This window comes from Antennarius striatus, chromosome 10 (assembly GCF_040054535.1).
Source record: "Antennarius striatus isolate MH-2024 chromosome 10, ASM4005453v1, whole genome shotgun sequence".
Lineage (NCBI taxonomy): Eukaryota > Metazoa > Chordata > Actinopteri > Lophiiformes > Antennariidae > Antennarius > Antennarius striatus.
Window position 1 is genome coordinate 12,113,188 of NC_090785.1, and position 20,004 is coordinate 12,133,191.

Genomic DNA, 20,004 nt, shown 5'->3' on the forward strand with positions numbered 1-20,004 from the left:
CTTTCAGCGTCTCATTAACACCGTGCTGGCAGGTTTACCACGTTGTAGTGCATATTTGGACGATCTTATTGTGCACACCTCCACGTGGGAGGAGCACATCCAGACCTTGGAACAGGTGTTCGCACGTCTCGCCAACGCATCCCTCACCAGAAATTTGGCTAAATGTGAGATCGGTAAGGCTACTGTCACCTACTTGGGGAGACAAGTAGGCCAGGGACAGGTGCGACCCGTAGAGGTCGCACCTGTGCCATCCACCAGGATTGTGCCATCCACCAGGAGAGCCCTACGCCGCTTTCTGGGCATAGCTAGTTACTACCACAGCTTCTGTCGAAATTTTCCACCGTGGTGAGACCACTAACCAACCTCCTTAGCCCAAAAGTTGAATTTGTGTCGTCCCCAGAGTGTCAGACTGCTTTTGAAAGTGTAAAATCACTTTTGTGCTACTCTCCCGTGCTCGCTGCGCCTGACCTCTCTTGACCCTTTAAATTGGAGGTTGATGCCAGTGGGGTGGGACCTGGTACTGTTCTGCTGCAGGAGGATGGGGAGGGAGTAGATCACCCAATCTCGGTACTTTTCACGAAAATTCAACAAGTACCAGGTCAACTACTCCACCATCGAACAAGATACCCCAGCTTTATTGTTGGTACTCCAGCACTTAGAAGTTTACCTCGGGTCCAGTTCGTTGCCAGTTAGTGTTCACGGATCATAACCCACTCACCTTTCTATTCCACATGTATAACCACAATCAGCGTCTCATGCGGTGGGCACTGGTCGTTCAGGACTACAACCTGAACATTCAACATAAAAAGGGGTCTGAGAATGTGTTGGCTGATGCTCTGTCCAGACAGCAAGTATGGTGTTTGTATTTTGTGAGTTGTGAATTGAAATAAATAAATAAAGGGGTGTTTGTGGTAAGTATGCTTTGAGTTTAGATGGGTAATTTTGATATGTAACCCAGTTGGGTTCCAATTTTAAGGGGGGGAGTGTTACGGCCGTAGCTCATCTGTTCATATTCTGTATCCCTCTGCAACCCTGCCTCTGAGCTGCTGGCCCTGCTCTGGGATGCTCCGCCCTCCATCATCAGAGCCAAGGGGTGTGGTGTCTCTGGGACTCTTGGCCACGCCCATCTCCTGATAGGTGTGCAGTCTCCTTGATTAGCCCAAGCCCTGCTTCGTCACCTGGAATGGACAGCTTAAAATCTCTGCAATGCCATTCAAGTGGGGCGACTGTCTGACTGTGGCAGCACACCTTTGAGAGCAACATCGAACTGTGACCTTATGACTTGTGACCGTGTGAGTTGTGACCTTGTGATTCGGCTTTTGTGATTTTGATGTACACCCTCGTTAAAGAGCTGGTTGTGTTTTTTGGTCCATTTAGTAAATTTGTGTAAGTGAAGTTAGCATTTTAGAATCTCTTAGAGTCCTAAGTTTAATGCATTTTTGTTAGTTAAATAGCACCCATTGGCCTTTGTTAATTAAAAGTACAATCTTAGTTAAACCTTTGTATTTAAAGTGAGAATTTGAAAATAAATGTTTTATGTTTCCCCTTTTTCTATCCTAGTTATGTTATTTCCCCAGTCCTCTAGCTGGGTCGTAACATATGACATGCTTTTGTCACCAGACAACAGCATGTCATGGAATGCTTTTGTTAAAGCATACATGCTTTTATAGAGCCATGTAAATAAAAGATTTCTTAAGTATTTATATGGCTCTATAAATATGTAAAAAATCTGCAGTATTTTAATTATTACATTTTGTGTTCATGCTTTTCAAAAGTCATGATCATGCTCCAGAATTTTTGTCATTTCGTAACTGGTAGGTGTATTTGTACCTGCTTCCAGGGTCCATGTTGTTTTTCCAGTAGGCAGAGCACAATTAAATCCTCTGTGGAGTTATGTTGGACATGCAAGTTTTATTTTTGGTTGTTTATTTCTTTAAGAAAAAGTCTTATTTATTTTCCCACCTTTTCGCTTCTTAAGCGATGCCGTGTTCACTGTTCATTGTCGGAAGCTTAATAAACCTGTAGCATTATGGCAAAGCATCTGGCGAACTTGTTAGACAGTCATTGTTAGCTGAACATTAACTGATGATGTTAATGGCATTATTATTAGTTCACAGTTCAACCACTGTAATCATGCTACTGCTCATAAACACAACAATGTTGGGGTATGGCATAGTTGCAGTTAAAACAAGAACCAACTAAGGCCCCATTAACACAGTGCCAAAACTTTTTTCACCCCTCATAGAAAAAGATTTGTGTCCACATGACAGCGTTTTTGAAAAAAATCTCAGTCCACACGTATCCGCATCAGTGCGTTGATCAACACGCTTACAAGGAGAACCAATCCCAACAACGACAGGAGAGAGGACCGGGACGTGTGGAAATTCACGCCGTTCCTCCTGGAGGACGACCTCCATCAGAGTTCTCCCACCAGCAGAAGCGCATCCCGGTCTGACCCAGAACAGGCGTCGGCATCTTTGGCGAGCAACGTGAATGAATGAATAAAGTTTATGACTCATAAAGAAACAGTCGAACAAATATTCAAGTGTCAAGCATGTTTATCAACGCATCTTCGACGCGGAGCTGTTATACGTCAGAAAATAGCCGGTTTTAGCTCCGTTTGTACATGTAGACATGGGTCACATGCATGACGTCACAGCTATTTTTGTGCCATTAACATGCCCACCGGATAGATAAAGTTGTGGATACAGCGTATACACAACAACGCAGACCCGGCGTTTTCAAAAAATGTCACCTTGGCCAGAGTTTTCAAAAAGTAGCATTTTCGTCCCAGATATCTGCGTTGTTGTGTGGACGGAAGGCGTAAACGTGACAAAAAAAGTTGAGTTTTCAAAAAGTTCTGGCACTGTGTGGACGGGGCCTAAAGCAGTGTTGCAGTTGCATGAACAATATTAATATTACAAGCACAGTGGCACAGTGGGTAGCGCTGTCGCAGCACTGCAAGGGCAGTTCCCGGTTTGAATTGACGATGAAAGCCAGCAGTGCTCTGAGGTAAGTCCCACATTTGTTTACAAATTGGTGACACAGGAAGACAAAAGGTAATATCATAAAATACCTACTGTCAAAGATGTGTCATATTACATAAATTACATAAATAAGAATGTCATTTATAATGGTTGCAGGGGGGCAGCACAGCACTGAACAGAAAAGTTGATGTCAGGGAGAGGAGTACAGTAATTAAATTACCCGAGGTGTTCGTACGAGAAATGTTTTCATGATACTTCAATCTTGTTTATCAAGTTTTATTTGTAAAGCGCTTAATGGCAACAGACATTTCAAAGCGCTTGATCATATCAGCACTACAATGCTTGTAATTAAGTTTTCATTTATTTTCAGAAATCACGTTTTTGAGCTCTGAATTGGGGTGGTCAAAGTTAGGGCTCAGTAAAGAGGCTCCCACATGTATTAATTTTTGACTGGCTGGCAAGACTGTAGCCTGACTATTCAACAGGTTTATACTAGTGTCTGGTGTGTGTTTGTTTTTAGCCAGCCACTCAAAGGCATTGTTGAGTTTACTCTTAAAATAATTTCTTCAGTTAAATATTTTATTTCTGTTTTTAGAAAAATTGCTGTGTAAATACTGACCAGACCAAACATGATGACAACCAGTGAATTTCTCCAGCAAATAATCCAATATCCTGAGAAATTAAACAGTTTAGTGTGTGAAGCAAAAGAGTGTGCTTTTCAACATGGGAATATTACACGCATTAATGAGACGCCCACTTCATCAGAGGTAAAGGCACACAGTCACATCTGTCAAATTTGTTTTTGCTCCATAGTTTCTTTTAAAGTCTGGCATGAAATTTAAATTTCCATAAAAACCTTGGGTTTCAAAACTCAAATGTTTACAACAAAACATATCAGTGCAGGACTGACGCCATTGCCTATTCATTTATGATACTGTTATCTCTCCAGAGATAGGGAAAACAGTGGAAATAAGACTTTGAGTCTAAGAGAGGTTCTGTTTGAGGTTCTGTGCACTTTGGAGTTGGTGTTCGACAGGGAAGCATAGATGCAATACACTGGGATAAATCTACCAAGATGGCATATTCTACTTTACAGGCTGACTGTGGTCCCTGACTAATCTAAGTACTGGTAGTCCTCAAGATTACGAAGAACTGATTTATGAACATTTGTAGACACGAACAACCACACACTATCATGTTTGACTACTGTAGTTACCCTTTCTGCTGCATCCCACGCCAAGCAGAGTGACATTAACACACCATAGATTAAATTAAGATTTCAAGTCATGTCAAAATAACTCGGCAAATATCAGCCCAAGTGAACAATTTCCTCTGATGTTAGACTTCAAGTGGTCTTTCCGACTTTCGTCTTTCATCTGCAGCGGTTTGTCCTTTTATGCACATTTCTGTGAACTTCTGAACGGGAAACAAACCCACAATGTACTTATGTGAATGGAGACGTACACCGATATTGAGACTGTAGACAATTTAGGTCAGGCTGACAGTTTGAGACACCAATCTAGAATGCAGACTACCTGTAAGAAAATTCTGTCACAACCTGCTGCTAGTTCACTTTTCTTTCTTAAAATATTGAAGAGGTTGTTCCTCTGTAGGAGCTATAAGATGTAGGTGTGTGTGTGTGTGACCTACAACTTCTACTGGACCTTTCTCTGCTTAGAGATGTGGAAGGTGACTGGGTCAGCTCTGGAGTGCACCTGCAAGCCAGATAGTCTTTATAGAACTCTAAAGCTACAGATCCTAATTGCTACTGGCTCAATCAATAGTAGCGCAAGTTTATTCTGCTCTTGGTAAAACTGCACCGCAAGAAACGGTTTGGCAAACTTTACAGCAGAATTTGTGAATGACATTCATCATCTGTTGTGTTTTTAGGCTGTGACCTACCTTCCATTCACACTTTTCCCTTCTCCAATGCCAAAAGCCATCATCCTTCAGGCCCTGGCAGTGCAAACTCATTTTAACATACTGGTGGACAAGATCAGCCAGGATCCAGACTTTCTGGAAGAGGCACTTGCAGGGTACAAGAAGATTCATCATGCTGATTATGAGAAAATTCTGTTTAGGAGAGAACGAAATTCAACAATGCTTCACCACAACAATGTAACGTTTGATGATTCCCTTTCACGTCACAGGACTATTCAGGTGGATGATTTCACAGCCAACTTATTTGATATATACAAACAAATTCAGCAGGAAGGTTTGACACAGGTAAGAACATGATTTAAATTGTTAGATAATTTAAATTGTATAGACAAGCTGACCTTGAAACAGTATATTTGCTGAAGATAGATTCTTGTGGCTGCTAGTCTGTGTATCCCTTTGTTACCAGTTTGTCATTGTCCTGTTACTGTATTTAGTTCCTGTGATTCCTCCTGATAGCTCATCTGTGTTGCCATGTTTTTGCCCATGTCCTCTCCTTGAGCTTTGTAATAAGTAATCTGCGATTTTTGTTCATTTGATTTTGGACTATGTACAATTCATTCATTCTTAGGATTTATAAAATGAAATGAAATTTTGTTTCTTTTATTAAGTTTTTTGTGTTTACTATTGAACTGCACTTATGTCTCCGTCCCCTATTTGTGTTTGGAACCCATTTTCGTATTGCTGTCCATGTTGGTCCCTGCATACAGGAGACTCTGTTAAATTGCTACACGCACTCCTCAAAAGTTCAGGAGAACTTATTGAGATGTCTTGATAAACCACTGATACTGAGTTTTCAACCAGCATGGCTTAGAGGTGTTTTTTTTAAATTTAAATTTCCTAGCTGTTTGTCTCAAGGAAAAGCAAGGGAACAATTTAAAAAATCCATTCCTGGCCTATCCCCAAGTTGGAGACCTACGAGACATCCTGGATAGCCAGCCAGCTCTGTCTGCTCCAGCCTGTCTGTGAGCTTACATTCTGCCCAGTTAGTGGAGAACTTGCTGATTACACCTTCTCTTGACTAGTGCCACAATATACGTACTGTGCAACATGTATGTGCAAGTTATTCTGCATTACTAAAATGTCTGTTTGCAATGTACTGGAAACAAGTACGGAGTATCTCCCCGCCTCATGCCCATAAGTCCGCTGGGATAGGCTCCAGCAACCCCTGTGACCCACAAAAGCGGAGGAAGCAGTATGGATGATGAATGGATGAATGAATGAAATGTCATGTTATTCAGGGAAGCTCATAGCTCACTGATGAATGCTAAATAAACTAAAAGATAAACACAGATTTACGTGAGTATCATCAATCAATTATCACCATGTTCATTTGCTGTTACATAAGCTGATTCCTGCACTTGAGTATGCAGTAGTTGATCATGTGAGTGAAGTTGGAATTTCTGAATAGTGTATATTTTCAGTCAATCGCCGTGGGTCTGAACCGTATTGACTACATGGTGGACCACAGGGAGGATGGACCTTCACCCCTGAAACAAGTAGAGATAAACACTATTGCTGCTGGTGGTTTATATGTGTCCGACTGTCTCCCTGTAGTGCACAGGTACTTGAGAACATTTAACACTCTTTTTCCTCAGTTTAACAAATGAATGGGATGTTTAGCAAGTTCCCAGAAGAATAGAAATATTGTGTCATACATTCTAATTTAAAATAGTTGATCATGCTCATGGCACATTTTGTAAAATGTAATTTTTAGTTTTGGGAAAAGTGAGGGTGTCTCTGATTTTTCAGGCACATTTTGAGATCAGCTGGTCTTTTGGAAGAGAGCAAGTATGTCCAGGATAGAAACAATTCTCCTGGAATGTGTGCCGCACTTGCCAAGGGCTGGGAACTCTATGGCCAACAGAAGTAAGTGCGGTCATAATGGGCGTCAAAATAATAAATAATCAGCAGGGTTGGGTTAACTTTGATATGATAATGATATGATTTCTGGAACCCATAACTGGTAGCTAATTATAACCTCTTTCAGTATGTTACAGTATTAGTAGTAACTAAAAATAGTAATATGTGAAAATGTAGAACTAACTGAAAGGGGGAGATATACTGTATTGCCCTGTCTACCCTTCCTTGTCCAGAATAAAATAATCTCAGCCTTGAAGATATACTGTACATTATTTGACTTGGCCAAGCAAGACATGTTACCGGTATTGTTTTGTATGTTTGCATATTGGTCTATTTGCAGAATTACTCAAAAACTACACTCAGACTTTAATGAAACCGAGAAGAATGGTTGGGTGTGTGATAAGGAAATTATGTGTGTAATCAGTTTGAATAAAAATCTAATGTTTTTACATTTCAAGATAAAGCTGGAGGTTTTATCTTTTTTAGTTGGACAGTAAGGAGGGGGAGACTGATCTACACAGGTTGGCAAGACAAAGAGACATACAGTAGATGGGAAGGACGTGCAGCAGGTTAGGGTGGTTAAGAGGAGGTTTATGGATTTAGTGAAAGAGGATATGAAGGTAGTTGGTGTGAGAAAAGAGGATACAGACAATGGGGTTAGATGGGGGCAATTGATTCGCTGTGGCGACCCCTGAAGGGAAAAGCTGAAAAGAAAAGAAGATTCTTGATCTTGTAGAAATTTAAACGCGTTCTTCTTGACCATACACTCTTCTTCTTCTTCTTTTTCTTTCGGCTTTTCCCTTCAGGGGTCGCCACAGCGAATCAATTGCCTCCATCTAGCCCTGTCCTTTGAATCCTCTTCTCTCACAGCAGGTACCTTCATGTCTTCCCTCATTACATCCATGAACCTCCTCTTTGGTCTTCCTCTAGGCCTCCTGCCTGGCAGTTCAAAACTCAGCATCCTTCTACCAATATATTCACTGTCTCTCCTCTGGACATGTCCAAACCATCTCAGTCTGGCCTCTCTGACTTTATCTCCAAAACTTTTAAAATGTGCTGTCCCTCTGATGTACTCATTCCTGATCCTATCCTTCCTGGTCACTCCCAAAGAGAACCTCAGCATCTTCATCTCTGCTACCTCCAGCTCTGCCTCCTGTCTTTTCCTCAGTGACACTGTCTCTAGACCAAACAACATCGCTGGTCTCACCACAGTTTTGTACACCTTTCCTTTCATTTTAGCTGAAACTCTTCTATCACACATCACACCTGACACTTTCCTCCACCCATTCCATCCTGCCTGTACACGCTTCTTCACCTCTTTTCCACACTCTCCATTGCTCTGGACTGTTGACCCTAAATACTTAAAATCCTCCACCTTCTTGATCTCTTCTCCCTGTAACCTCACTCTTCCACTTGGGTCCTTCTCATTCACACACATGTATTCTGTCTTACTACGGCTAAACTTCATTCCTCTCCTTTCCAGGACAAACCTCCACCTCTCTAGCTTCTCCTCCACCTGTTCCCTGCTCTCACTGCAGATCACAATGTCATCTGCAAACATCATAGTCCATGGAGATTCCTGTCTAACCTCGTCTGTCAGCCTGTCCATCACCATAGCAAACAAGAAGGGGCTCAGAGCTGATCCCTGACACAGTCCCACCTCCACCTTGAACTCCTCTGTCACACCTACCACACCTCACCACTGTCTTACAGTCCTCATGCATGTCCTGCACTGCTCTAACATCTCTGCCACTCCAGACTTCCTCATACAATACCACAGTTCCTCTCTAGGCACCCTGTCATAAGCTTTCTCCAGATCTACAAAAACACAATGCAGCTCCCTCTGGCCTTCTCTGTACTTCTCTATCAACCTCCTCAAAGCAAATACTGCATCTGTAGTACTCTTTTTTGGCATGAAACCATACTGCTGCTCACAAATGTTCACTTCTGCCCTTAGTCTAGCTTCCACTACTCTTTCCCATAACTTCATTGTATGGCTCATCAGCTTTATTCCTCTGTAGTTGCCACAACTCTGCACATCTCCCTTGTTCTTAAAAATGGGCACCAGCACTCTTCTCCTCCATTCCTCAGGCATCTTCTCACTATCTAAGATCCTGTTGAACAACCCAGTCAGAAACTCTACTGCCACCTCTCCTAGACACTTCCAAACCTCTACAGGTATATCATCGGGACCGACTGCCTTTCCACTCTTCATCCTCTTCAGTGCCCTCCTCACTTCATCTGCACTAATCTTTGCTACATCCTGGTCCACAACAGTCACCTCTTCTAGTCTTTGTTCTCTCTCATTTTCCACGTTCATCAACTCTTCAAAGTACTCTTTCCATCCACCCATCACACTACTGGCACCTGTCAATAGGCTTCCATCCCTATCCTTAATCACCCTAACCTGCTGCACGTCCTTCCATCTCTATCTCTCTGTCTTGCCAACCTGTATAGATCAGTCTCTCCCTCCTTGCTGTCCAACCTAGCATACAAGTCATCATAAGCTTCTTGTTTGGCCTTTGCTACCTCTACCGTCACCTTACGCTGCATCTCCCTGTACTCCTGTCTGCTCTCCTCAGTCCTCTGTTTCCCACTTCCTCTTAGCTAACCTCTGTCTCTGTATACACTCCTGTACCTCCTCATTCCACCACCAAGTCTCCTTATCTACTTTCCTTCCAGATGACACACCAAGTACTCTCTTACCTGTCTCCCTGATCACATTAGCTATTGTTTTCCAGTCATCTGGAAGCACCTCCTTGCCACTTGTCTCAACTCCTTCCTAAAAGTCATGCAACACTCTTCCTTTTTCAGCTTCCACCATTTCGTTTTCTGCTCTGCCTTTGCCCTCTTCATCTTCCTCACCACCAGAGTCATCCTAGACACCACCATCCTATGCTGTTTGGCTACACTCTCGCCTACCACTACTTTGCAGTCACTGATCTCCTTCAGATAACACCATCTACACAAGATGTAGTCTACCTGTGTGCTCCTACCTCCGCTCTCATAGGTCACCCTATGTTCCTGCCTCTTCTGGAAGAAAGTATTCACTATAGCCATTTCCATCCTTTTTGCAAATTCAACTACCATCTGTCCTTCTGCGTTCCTCTCCTGGATACCAAACCTGCCCATCACCTCCTCATCACTTCTGTTTCCTGCACCAACGTGTCCATTGAAGTCTGCACCAATGACAACTCTCTCACTTCTCGGTATGCTCTACATTACTTCAGCAAAGTCCAGCCAGAACTTCTCCTTCACCTCCAGCTCGCATTCTACCTGTGGAGCATACCCACTAACGACATTGAACATCACACCTTCGATTTGTAGCTTCAGACTCATCACTCTATCTGACACTCTTTTTACCTCCAGGACATTCCTAACAAACTCCTCCTTCAAGATAACTCCTACTCCATTTTTCCCCTATCTACACCATGATAGAACAACTTGAACCCTGCTCCTAAACTTCTAGCCTTGCTACCTTTCCACCTGGTCCCCTGGACACACAGTATGTCTACCTTCCTTCTCTGCATCATGTCAACCAACTCTAGCTTTTCCTGTCATAGTTCCAAAATTCAATGTCCCTACTCTCAGTCCTACACTCTTGGCGTTCCTCTCCTCTCTCTTCCTACGAACACACTTTCCTCCTCTCTTTGTTCAACTGACAGTCGTTCAATTTCCACCGGCACCCTGTAGGTCAACAGCACCGATGGCGGTTATTGTTAACTCAGGCATCGACCGATCCGATATGGAAGTCATAGGTTTGATTCGCGTGTTTGATTTGGCAAAAGTTTTACGTCGAACACCCTTCCTGATGCAACCCTCTGTATTTATCCGGGCTTGGGACAGGTGCAATAAGACACTGGCTTGTGTCCTATTGTGGCTACATTGTACAAGATCAAGGAGAAAATTGCCATTAGTGAACTATCATTAAAATAATAATTCCAAATGATTTGAAATTCTGAGGAATTTTCATGGCGAAGGGGTTGTGTAATGACGCTCAAACCATCATGTGAAAATAATTCTCAGGTACAGTCATAAGTACGTTAGTGATGTCTACAGATATGAAAATCATTATACAAAGAAACTATCTTTGTATAACGATTATTGTCTGAACATACAACTCTAAAACATTAATTTTAGTTTTTGTGAGGAAAGATATTTGTTGATAAAGTTTTTCACCAAATGATGAAAAATTAATAAATAAGAAATTTTCTCCGCAGAGCCGTAATCCTCTTCCTGGTCGAGAGTCATGCACAGATCAACAAACTCAATCACCGTGTAATGGAGAAAAATCTCTGGGACAGGTAATACAAAAAAAATTTCAACCCTGACTTAGAAGGACTGATACTTATTGGAGATTAGGAGATATATAGCATAAGAACTGAAAGTTGGAGTCCATGAATCTACAACATTTTCTGAAAGTCATAAAGTTTGATTGTGTGTACTTGGGTGTTAATATTTCAGTCTGATCCATAGCCACATTCACACTTTTGGCCTGGTTTCTTCTAAGAAGAATTTCAGTTTTATCTTTGTGGACAAAATTATTACACCTCCCAATTGTTGATTTGTTCTGTGGAATTTATTCTGCTCTTGTATGTGATTACGTTCTAGTCTGTTTGTATGGTTGGGAAAATGTACATGGTCAAATAATGTTCATTCTTTCATCCATTCATTCATTGTAATGGCTTCCTCCACTGTTGTGGGTTGTGGGATTGCTGGAGCCTATTACAGCGGACTTCAGGCGTAAGGCAGGGTATGCTTGGGGCGCAACACCAGTGCACTGCAGATCAAATAATGCTTTGATATAATCTTAGATCATGCATGTGTTGACAAGAACTAACCCCAGAATAAAGCACACACATTTTATTTTAGCAGCAACCATGGTGTGGGATTAAGGGCACTTTAAGATGTAGATTGCATATGCCAGGGGTTGAATGACTAACCCATGTAACCAATCCATCTGGAAAAATTTTTCTCTTTATGCGTAGGAATATTCCTGTTATCCGCAGAAAATTTGAGGATGTGTACAGGAGAGGATCTCTTCATGATGACAGAAGATTTTTTATGTCAGTATAAATTTATTTGTAATAACTGAATAATATGGTCCTTTATTCATCCCGCTATGGGGAAATTCACAAATAGTAAAAAGTTGATAGCATTCTTTGATTTATTAATTCTTAATAAAGTGACTGTCCTAAAATGTTAAACTAATTTCATAGCAGAAACAAATATTAAGTTTAATTTGTTTTAGGGGGTATGATTTTTTTTTTGTAGCTGTTTTGGAATGCATCATACTCAATTCTACATTCCTGGGTGAATGAAAATTGTCAAAAATATTGCCTTCTAGATATCAAAAGAAAAGACTTATGGCTTCTAATTAATCAAGATCTACTAGTCATTTTAACTAATGCTTCCTTTGTTTAATATTGTTTATTTATTCATTTAGTCTTTTTTGTTATTTAGTCATTTTTGGTTGTCTTGTTTTTTGTATATGCCGTGTTTATGCTAAGTTACATTAAAGTTAACTTCATCATTAAATGTAACCAACAGAGATGGCCAGGAGGTGGCTGTTGTGTACTACCGCTATGGCTACATGCCAAATAACTATACTGAAGAGGTAAGAAAATAATAATCCTTTGTTTAAATTTTGTCTTATATTTACTGCATCTATTTTTTTTACCCACAATGAAACATCAATGTTGTTTCATCAACAACAAATAAGATGACAGTACAGGAAGTTATGATAAAGTGCCTGGTAAATACAAAGGGGCAAAAGGTATTTTCTTCTCATGGAAATGCTAAGAAAAAAGAATGTCTCCAGTTATTAATCATTTCTAAAACAATTCCTGTATGTTTTAGTCTTGGGATGCTCGTCTTATGATGGAGCGCTCTCTGGCTGTGAAATGTCCTGACATTGGCACCCACCTGGCTGGAACCAAGAAGGTCCAACAGGTACTTGCCAGACCTGGAGTTTTGGAAAGATTCTTTCCAGATCAGCCTCAAGTAGTGGAGCAGATAAGAGCCACCTTTGTTGGCCTCTACACTCTTGACATGGTGAGAAAAATGACAGAATCTGCAAGTTGCTCCAATGGTTTTATATTTGAATTTGTGTCTAATGATATCTTAGACAGCACTGAGTGTCAAACTGTTTCATTGTAATGATGTAACAATCAGTTTTCCTTCCTTGTTTTGTTCTCATTGTCTTTAGGGCCCAGAGGGTGACAAAACCGTAGAGATGGCTTTGGCAGCTCCAGAACGGTTTGTGTTGAAGCCTCAGAGGGAGGGAGGAGGTACTGTATCTATGAATACATATCCATGCAGAATTTCCTGAAACCATTGTCATACTGATCACCATTTCTTGAACCACAATAATTACAAATGTCTAGAACTCAGTGTATGCCACAGATAAGAGTTGTGTATCAAGTTACAAGTATCTTGAATGTGCATGTCATGATGGCAGTCTTGAGAAAGTTTTGGCCAAATGACACAACTTTCTTGTCAAAAATGTTAATGTTTTTTAAGTGTTGCAACTATTTTTTTTTCATGTGTAATCCTACTACGCAGCACACGCACTTCTTGCACAAAGTGATTATCCTTTACAGAGTTCTTATAATGGACCACAGCACATAAAGACAGCATAGAGTTTAAAAGTTAACGATGAAGGACTTTTTAATGCATTTGAGCCATAAACATGACTCAAAGAGATCCAAATAAACATGCAGAATCCTCCATGCTTCATTACAGCATATGCCATTTTTTTAGGTAACAACATCTATGGATCAGCGATTTCTGAGGTCTTACAAAGACTGAAGGACAGTCCAGAGAGGATGGCCTACATTCTCATGGATAAGATCCAACCCTTCATTGTAAAAAATATCCTGCTGAAACGCAGTGCCCCTCTCCAAATCAGCGACTGTGTCAGTGAACTGGGAGTATTGGGAGCATATGTCAGGTATGTATTTCATATTCATCTTATGTATCTGTGCCGGCAAAAGGTATTTTATTTTCAAATGATCTTCTTACTCAGTTACATTGTTATGAATACAATATCTTAGTAATTCCTTTTGACATTTCAAATTCCTCCTTGGCTAAAGAATTACATATTTTTACATGTAATTTAAGACCTATCCTGGCTGTCCGAGACAAGCAGCTGCACGTAGAAGCAGGGCTACAGCAAACAGACAATTTACAACTTGCACTGCTTCTTATCATTTTGATTGTGGATCAACCATGAGCTATGTGTCTTATACAAAACCACCTCAGCTACCTCCGAATCCACTCAGTGTGAAGGAGCAGCGGTTTTATTCCAAGTTCCTCCGTGATGACTGAGCCTCTCACCCCATCTCTAATACTGCGCCAAACCACCCTCCTGAGGAAACTCATTTTGACTGCTTGTTTGGGACATTGTCTTTTCGGTCATGACCATAGGTTAGAGTAGGAAAGTAGACTGACAGGTAAGTCAAGAGCTTCGTCTTTTGGCTTAGCTCCTTCTTCACCATGAGAGACCTACACAAGGACTGCAGCAATACAGCAGCTGCATCAATCTCTCTGTCAGTCTCACACTCCATCCGTCCCTCTCTCTTAAACAGATGATGGATGGATGGACAGATAGACAAATAGACAGATAGTTTATTAATCCCAGAGGAAATTGAATATATCCACTGCTCATATATATTCATACATATTCCACAGACAGCACAGCAGACATAAATGCACATAAATAAATACTAGACACTAGATAAACATGCAAAGAGAAAAACATCTACTCTACTAAACGCAGACAGAGAAAAACATGGAAAATACAGACCATATACTACACTACCGAACAGTGTAAAAAAAGATTCAACTAAACAAGTAAAAGTACAAAAAGTAGAAAACTCCAGAGAGCAAGGGGGCCCACGTGGAGGGCAAGGCATATCCCTCTTAGATTGAAGAAAAGTCATTGTCCCAGTTTCAGCATAAACATCCTGGTTTTCCCACAGTGTAGCTCGACCTATCTCCTCCCCTCCATGCATCTACTTGCTGCCAAACCTTGTCAACCCCACCCTTCTACCCCTGAGAGATTTATTGTGCCTCCTAATGCCACGGGGCACAAAGGAGGACCTCAATCTCTCTGTTTAGGTATTCAGTCTACCTCAAGGTGTTCCTCTGCTGGCAGAAAGCAGTATGCAGGGGTTTTCTCTGGTTTCGCTGGTTTTCTCCATGATTACCGTGGTTTGGAACATGGTCCCACTTTCCAGAACTGTCTCCAGAGTCCAGGCACTGTGGATGAGTTGGTTAAGGTGTTCCATGTCCCTTTTCCTGGCTCTACCACCCCAACCCACAATGGCATAGGACAGCACAAGACTTCAATACACATAACTCCTCCACCTGGGAGAAAGGCTCACCACTGATCCGAATAAGGTGGGCCAACTTCTCCAATCATGGGTCAGGGAGTTCCTCTGCAACCTCCTTCAGTTCACCACCATGGCATGTACACGAACACTTCTGGATCCCAATGTGCATATGTTTCGTCTCATGTCGTTTGCAGCTGAGGGGTTGCAAACAACATTTCATATATTTCTACATTTCTCGCAAAACAGTCCAAAAGTAAAATCTCATGTTTCTCAGTGGAATTATGCAAATTATGATACTTTACATTTTAATAGAATCTGCAGTAATTACTTTTTGCTGTCCCACAACAGAAATGACAGAAATATAATCATCTCAGCTTTAAAAATTCATAATTATAAATTGGGATAAAAAAGCGTACACTTACCTGACTAGATATTCTTATGAGTTCATTATATTGCTCCCGTGACAAAATTCAAACCTTTTCATTTTTTAATTTTTATCTTTGCTTTTGTTTTCTGTAGAAATGCTAAAGACATGGTGATGAACACATGTGTGGGTCATCTGCTGAGAACCAAGAGTTCAGAACATTCAGATGGAGGCGTAACAGCAGGCGTGTCTGTATTGGACAGTCCTCTCCTGATCTGAAGATTTGCAGTACTTCTGCTTTCAACAAGCTAAAGCAAACCATTCCTCTGAAAGTATGAACTTCATAAAAGGTTTATGAAAACCATGTTGTTTATCATATGAAGACTATCAATTAACCCAGGCCAATTTTCACATATATGATGCATCCAGTCCTTGACTGTATGTGCATGCCAGTAGCTGTAGCTGGTGTGTCTCGCAAAATGATCAGTCATCTGTCAACTGGGATGGAAACCCTTCTAATACAATAAATAATTGGTTGGAGAGATAGCCTGGGTAGCAATACATACAACATACAACAGTTAAAGCACAGGTTGACTTACACTCAATCATTTTTTGATATAACGGTTGTGTTCAACTGTAGTTCTATTCCCGATAATAATTTGCCTAATTTAATCAAACCCAAAATCAAACCAGGGAAAGTATTTTTTAATTTCAGGCAGACAACTCACAATTTAAAACACTTTATTATTAAAATTGCAGCAGCAATGGAACAGATTTTGAATTTAGTATCTAGGCTCTGACCTCATCGCTCCTCACAGCTACATGATTTATATGATTATAGGTGGGGTCAGGAAATAACGCTCTTTTGCTGTCACATGGTCAGGCATTAATTGGCAAGGGGGGATTTGGGAAATTGTTGCAGCTTATACAGACTGCTAATATGAGAGCTTGGTGATGTTTAATGAAAACAAGCCTGCTATTTGCATATGCATATTACGCATGCTGCAGGATGTACTTGCAAACTTTGAAGGGATTATTTTCTCTCAATTTTCATTCTCTAACAATAAATATATTTTGGTTTTAATGTTTGGCGGCATGGAGGTCTCCTTTATGTCACAACAACACTTCAGTTTACGTCACTTGTATGTAATGATATCATTTAAGGTTTGGTGGATATTTGATATAGAACTCTCATTTAACAAAGAGGTACAACTTAAAATCCATCAACGAAACATGAAATAACATGTTGAATGACTCACAAGTAAAGCTAATTGAACCAGTTAACGCAGATAGGAGAACAACACTGGTAGTAACTGAGACAGTCAAGAGTTAATGGTCAGAGCTAATAGTACGGCCCATGGCTTGAGCCCCTGCATAAATTTAGTTACCAGTTACAGTAACACGGGAGTGAGATTCATGAGGTAACTCAATGACAATGCCAAATTAATACAATTTAATCACCTAACATTTTAGCAAAATCGTTTACCTAACTACAGTATATGTTCTTCATGTTGAGAAAAGTGTGTTGTTATAATACTAATAAATTCTAAACAAATAAAACTGTTTGATGTCATTTATGTAACAGAGTCTGCACTGGTGAAAGTTACAAATGACTGTGTAGTAAAGATCAAACCACACCCTCATGTCCTGGGCGTGACGTTGTGACTTGCGAGGGAAGAGCCCTCCCACGGCAGCCAGAACCCATGACTAAGGACAACAGTTTTACTACAGATGAGGACAAGAATTATTTTGAAAGCAAGGGTAACATTCCATTCCATACATGCCAAAGTAGGGAGGAACAGCACACCAGTGGACTTTATGTCCACGTTCGAGAGACCTTAAAGCAAACACAATATAAGCTATCAGCCACAAATGTCGCAGCTAGTCCAGCTAATCAACAAGCCCTGTGGCATTTAAAAGAGTGTTAAAACTGAAGAGGACGGAGAAACAGATGATGCACGTCAAACTCTATTTGATCAAACATGGCAATAATAGCAAGAGACAGCGAGGACAGAGAAGAGAGAGTGGAGCATGAAATGTCGAGACTGAGAAAGGAACTAGAAGAAGTAAGACAAGGAAGAGAAGCGGAAGTTGTAAGTGCTGTAAGTGAGGGGGAAGGGATATCAGCGGTCCCTGGTGGAAGGTCACGAGAGCGATAGAAAGTTGATAAGGAAGACAGTAGAGGTTGTTGAAGAAAGAGCAAAATTAAGTAGGGAAAGAGAAAAGAGAGATGTTGCCACTTCTTTGACAAATACCAGAAGAAATTTTGTGATTTAGAAACAGACTTGCAAAAAATACAGTTGCAATTCACTTAAGCTTAACTGCAAACTAACAAGACTAAAACCAAGACACAAATGATTCCTTGTCCCAAATTGGGCAGGAAGATGTGCACTTGTGTGTCCCATTTCTCCCATACAGATTTACAATGTGTCTGAGGCTGAGGTGACGACATGGTCACACCTGAGCTCCTATACCAAAATTCTGGAGGACAGTCCAGTCTACACAGATGCTATTGGTATCCTATGAAGAGTTTCAGATGAGTATAAATTGACGAATCAAATTGCAGGTGACTGAGTCAATCATTGTTTGGATCACCCCCAATAAAAACATTGACAGGATTAATTATATCCATTACATCGTTGAACGTCGACGTTGAACGACAAATTTCACTTTGAGGCTGTGCATTCAAAATATTCTGCCACCTCATTAGTTGCTTATCAAAATAGAATAGCTCTAGACTCTCTATTGGCAAAATGAAGGGTTTTTTGTTTTCTGTGGATGTTTTTATATTCCTTGCATTCGACAGATAATCCTAGGAAGCATTGATCCTAAGAAGCGGTGGGCAGACTGGAAATGCCCTGTCATATCAGAAGGCAGAGTGGGAGGCCCTATTGGTGCCCGACTTCAATGGCTGGGCATCATCAATCCCTTGACTGAGGAAGAGGACCATCTTTAGTCATGGTATACAATTCACATTCACAATGTTGCTAATGTTAATACATGTTCATGCTGCAGCAGTCACGCATTCCCTGGGACATTGTTTTGCTAAGCTACTGCAATATCACAAGATTTATTTCAATTCAGGGATTCATTATTTTTTCATCAAGATCTTGCATGGATGATGGTGGAATCTGTCCTAACCCTACCCCTCCAGATAACCCAAAACCTTACTCTTTACCCTAACCCAAATGTAAAGCTCCAAAGGAGAACTTAACCCTGACCCTAAGCCTGACTCTAACCCAAACCCGAACCTCTGACCCAAACCCTAACCATGTACCCCATAACACTTACCCTAACCCTAAAATGAACCCCAAACACAGCTCCACACTAGACTCCAAACCTACCCAACATTGACGCTCCAAGTGAGTTCCTGATCCTAACTCCGACCCTCACACTCACCATTAACCCTAACCCAAACCCCTAACCCCCTAACCCTAAACCTAAACTTAAACCCTTACTCCAACCCTAGCCCTAACCCCTAACCCAAACCCTCTAACCCTAACACTAACCTTAAACCGTTAAACTCCTTACCCTAACCCCATCCCATCCCCTTAACCCTACCCCTAACCCATGCATAAATCATGACCCCAATCCTAATGCTAACTCTCAACCCTAACCATGAAACCTTTAACCCTAACCCATAACCCTTAAACCTAATACCTTTCCTGATCCTAACCCCAACCCTAATCTTAAACACAACCCCAACCCTAAAGCCTGACCCTGAACCCTCACCCTCACCCTTACCCCTAACACCCTAAATATAACCCTAAAACCTGAAACCTAACCCTGACCTGACACTAACCCTAAACGTAACCCGAATGCCTGAACCTAACTCTGACCATAACACTACCCATAACCCCTAACCCAAACCCTAAACCTAACAACCTAACCTTTACCCTCACCAATACTTAACCCCCACCTAACCCTAACATTAATCCTGAACCTAAGCGTAATTCTAATCACCTAATAACCCTCACTCTAACCCTAACCGCTAACTCTATGCAACCCTAATCCAAACCCTAGCCCCCAAACTCTCTCCCTAACCCCAAACCACAAATCCCAACCCAAACCCTAAAACTAACTGAACTGTGAAGTTCCGAGTGAGTTCCCCAACCCTGTTAACTTAAAACCAAGATATGACAAACTGTATTCACATTGACCTCTGAATATGACTCATAATATCACCTATAGTCACAGAATGTTAATATAACTCTTTCCAGCCATTTTTTCAGGATTACCACACAATTATAAATAAAGCCATTTAGGAACTGTAGTACCTATTTCACCACATGATGGTGACGAGGGACCACCTGCCAACGATGTAATTCAGTAGGCAGACAGAACACAATAAGTCTCATCCATCCATCATTTTCTTTCACCGCTTTATCTGCTGTCATGGGTCACGGGAAGCTGGAGCTCCCTGTAACCCGTGCCTCATGCCCAGCTGGCTTAGGGCGTGAGGCAGGGAAAACTTCAGGCACAATGCCAGTGCGCTGCGGAGCCACACAGAGACACA

General features: G+C 41.2%; 1 protein-coding gene across 4 annotated transcripts; it reads left to right on the forward strand.

Moving 5' to 3' along the window:
- The first annotated feature begins 973 nt into the window (after nt 1-973).
- On the forward strand, nt 974-16,998 carry LOC137602736 (glutathione synthetase-like). 4 transcript variants are annotated; one of them, XM_068325717.1, is made up of 13 exons: nt 974-1,292; nt 3,583-3,754; nt 4,878-5,023; nt 5,138-5,213; nt 6,350-6,489; nt 6,678-6,794; nt 11,009-11,092; nt 11,777-11,854; nt 12,339-12,405; nt 12,648-12,842; nt 12,997-13,078; nt 13,551-13,740; nt 15,644-16,998. In XM_068325717.1, the coding sequence occupies exons 2-13, from the start codon at nt 3,617-3,619 to the stop codon at nt 15,765-15,767; spliced, it is 1,437 nt and encodes a 478-aa protein (XP_068181818.1). In that variant the 5' UTR covers nt 974-1,292; nt 3,583-3,616; the 3' UTR covers nt 15,768-16,998. The 4 variants fall into 4 exon arrangements, with proteins under 4 accessions (XP_068181818.1, XP_068181815.1, XP_068181819.1 ...); XM_068325714.1 differs by having other exon boundaries at nt 4,878-5,213; XM_068325718.1 differs by lacking the exon at nt 3,583-3,754 and having other exon boundaries at nt 4,878-5,213.
- Nucleotides 16,999-20,004: the final 3,006 nt, after the last annotated feature.

Coding starts and splice junctions, on each gene's coding strand:
- LOC137602736 (XM_068325714.1), top strand. CDS start 3,617: ATGATGACAACCAGTGAATTTCTCCAGCAAATAATCCAATATCCTGAG. Junction 11,093..11,776: donor GAGAAAAATCTCTGGGACAG/GTAATACAAAAA, acceptor CTTTATGCGTAG/GAATATTCCTGTTATCCGCA. Junction 12,843..12,996: donor GCCTCTACACTCTTGACATG/GTGAGAAAAATG, acceptor CATTGTCTTTAG/GGCCCAGAGGGTGACAAAAC.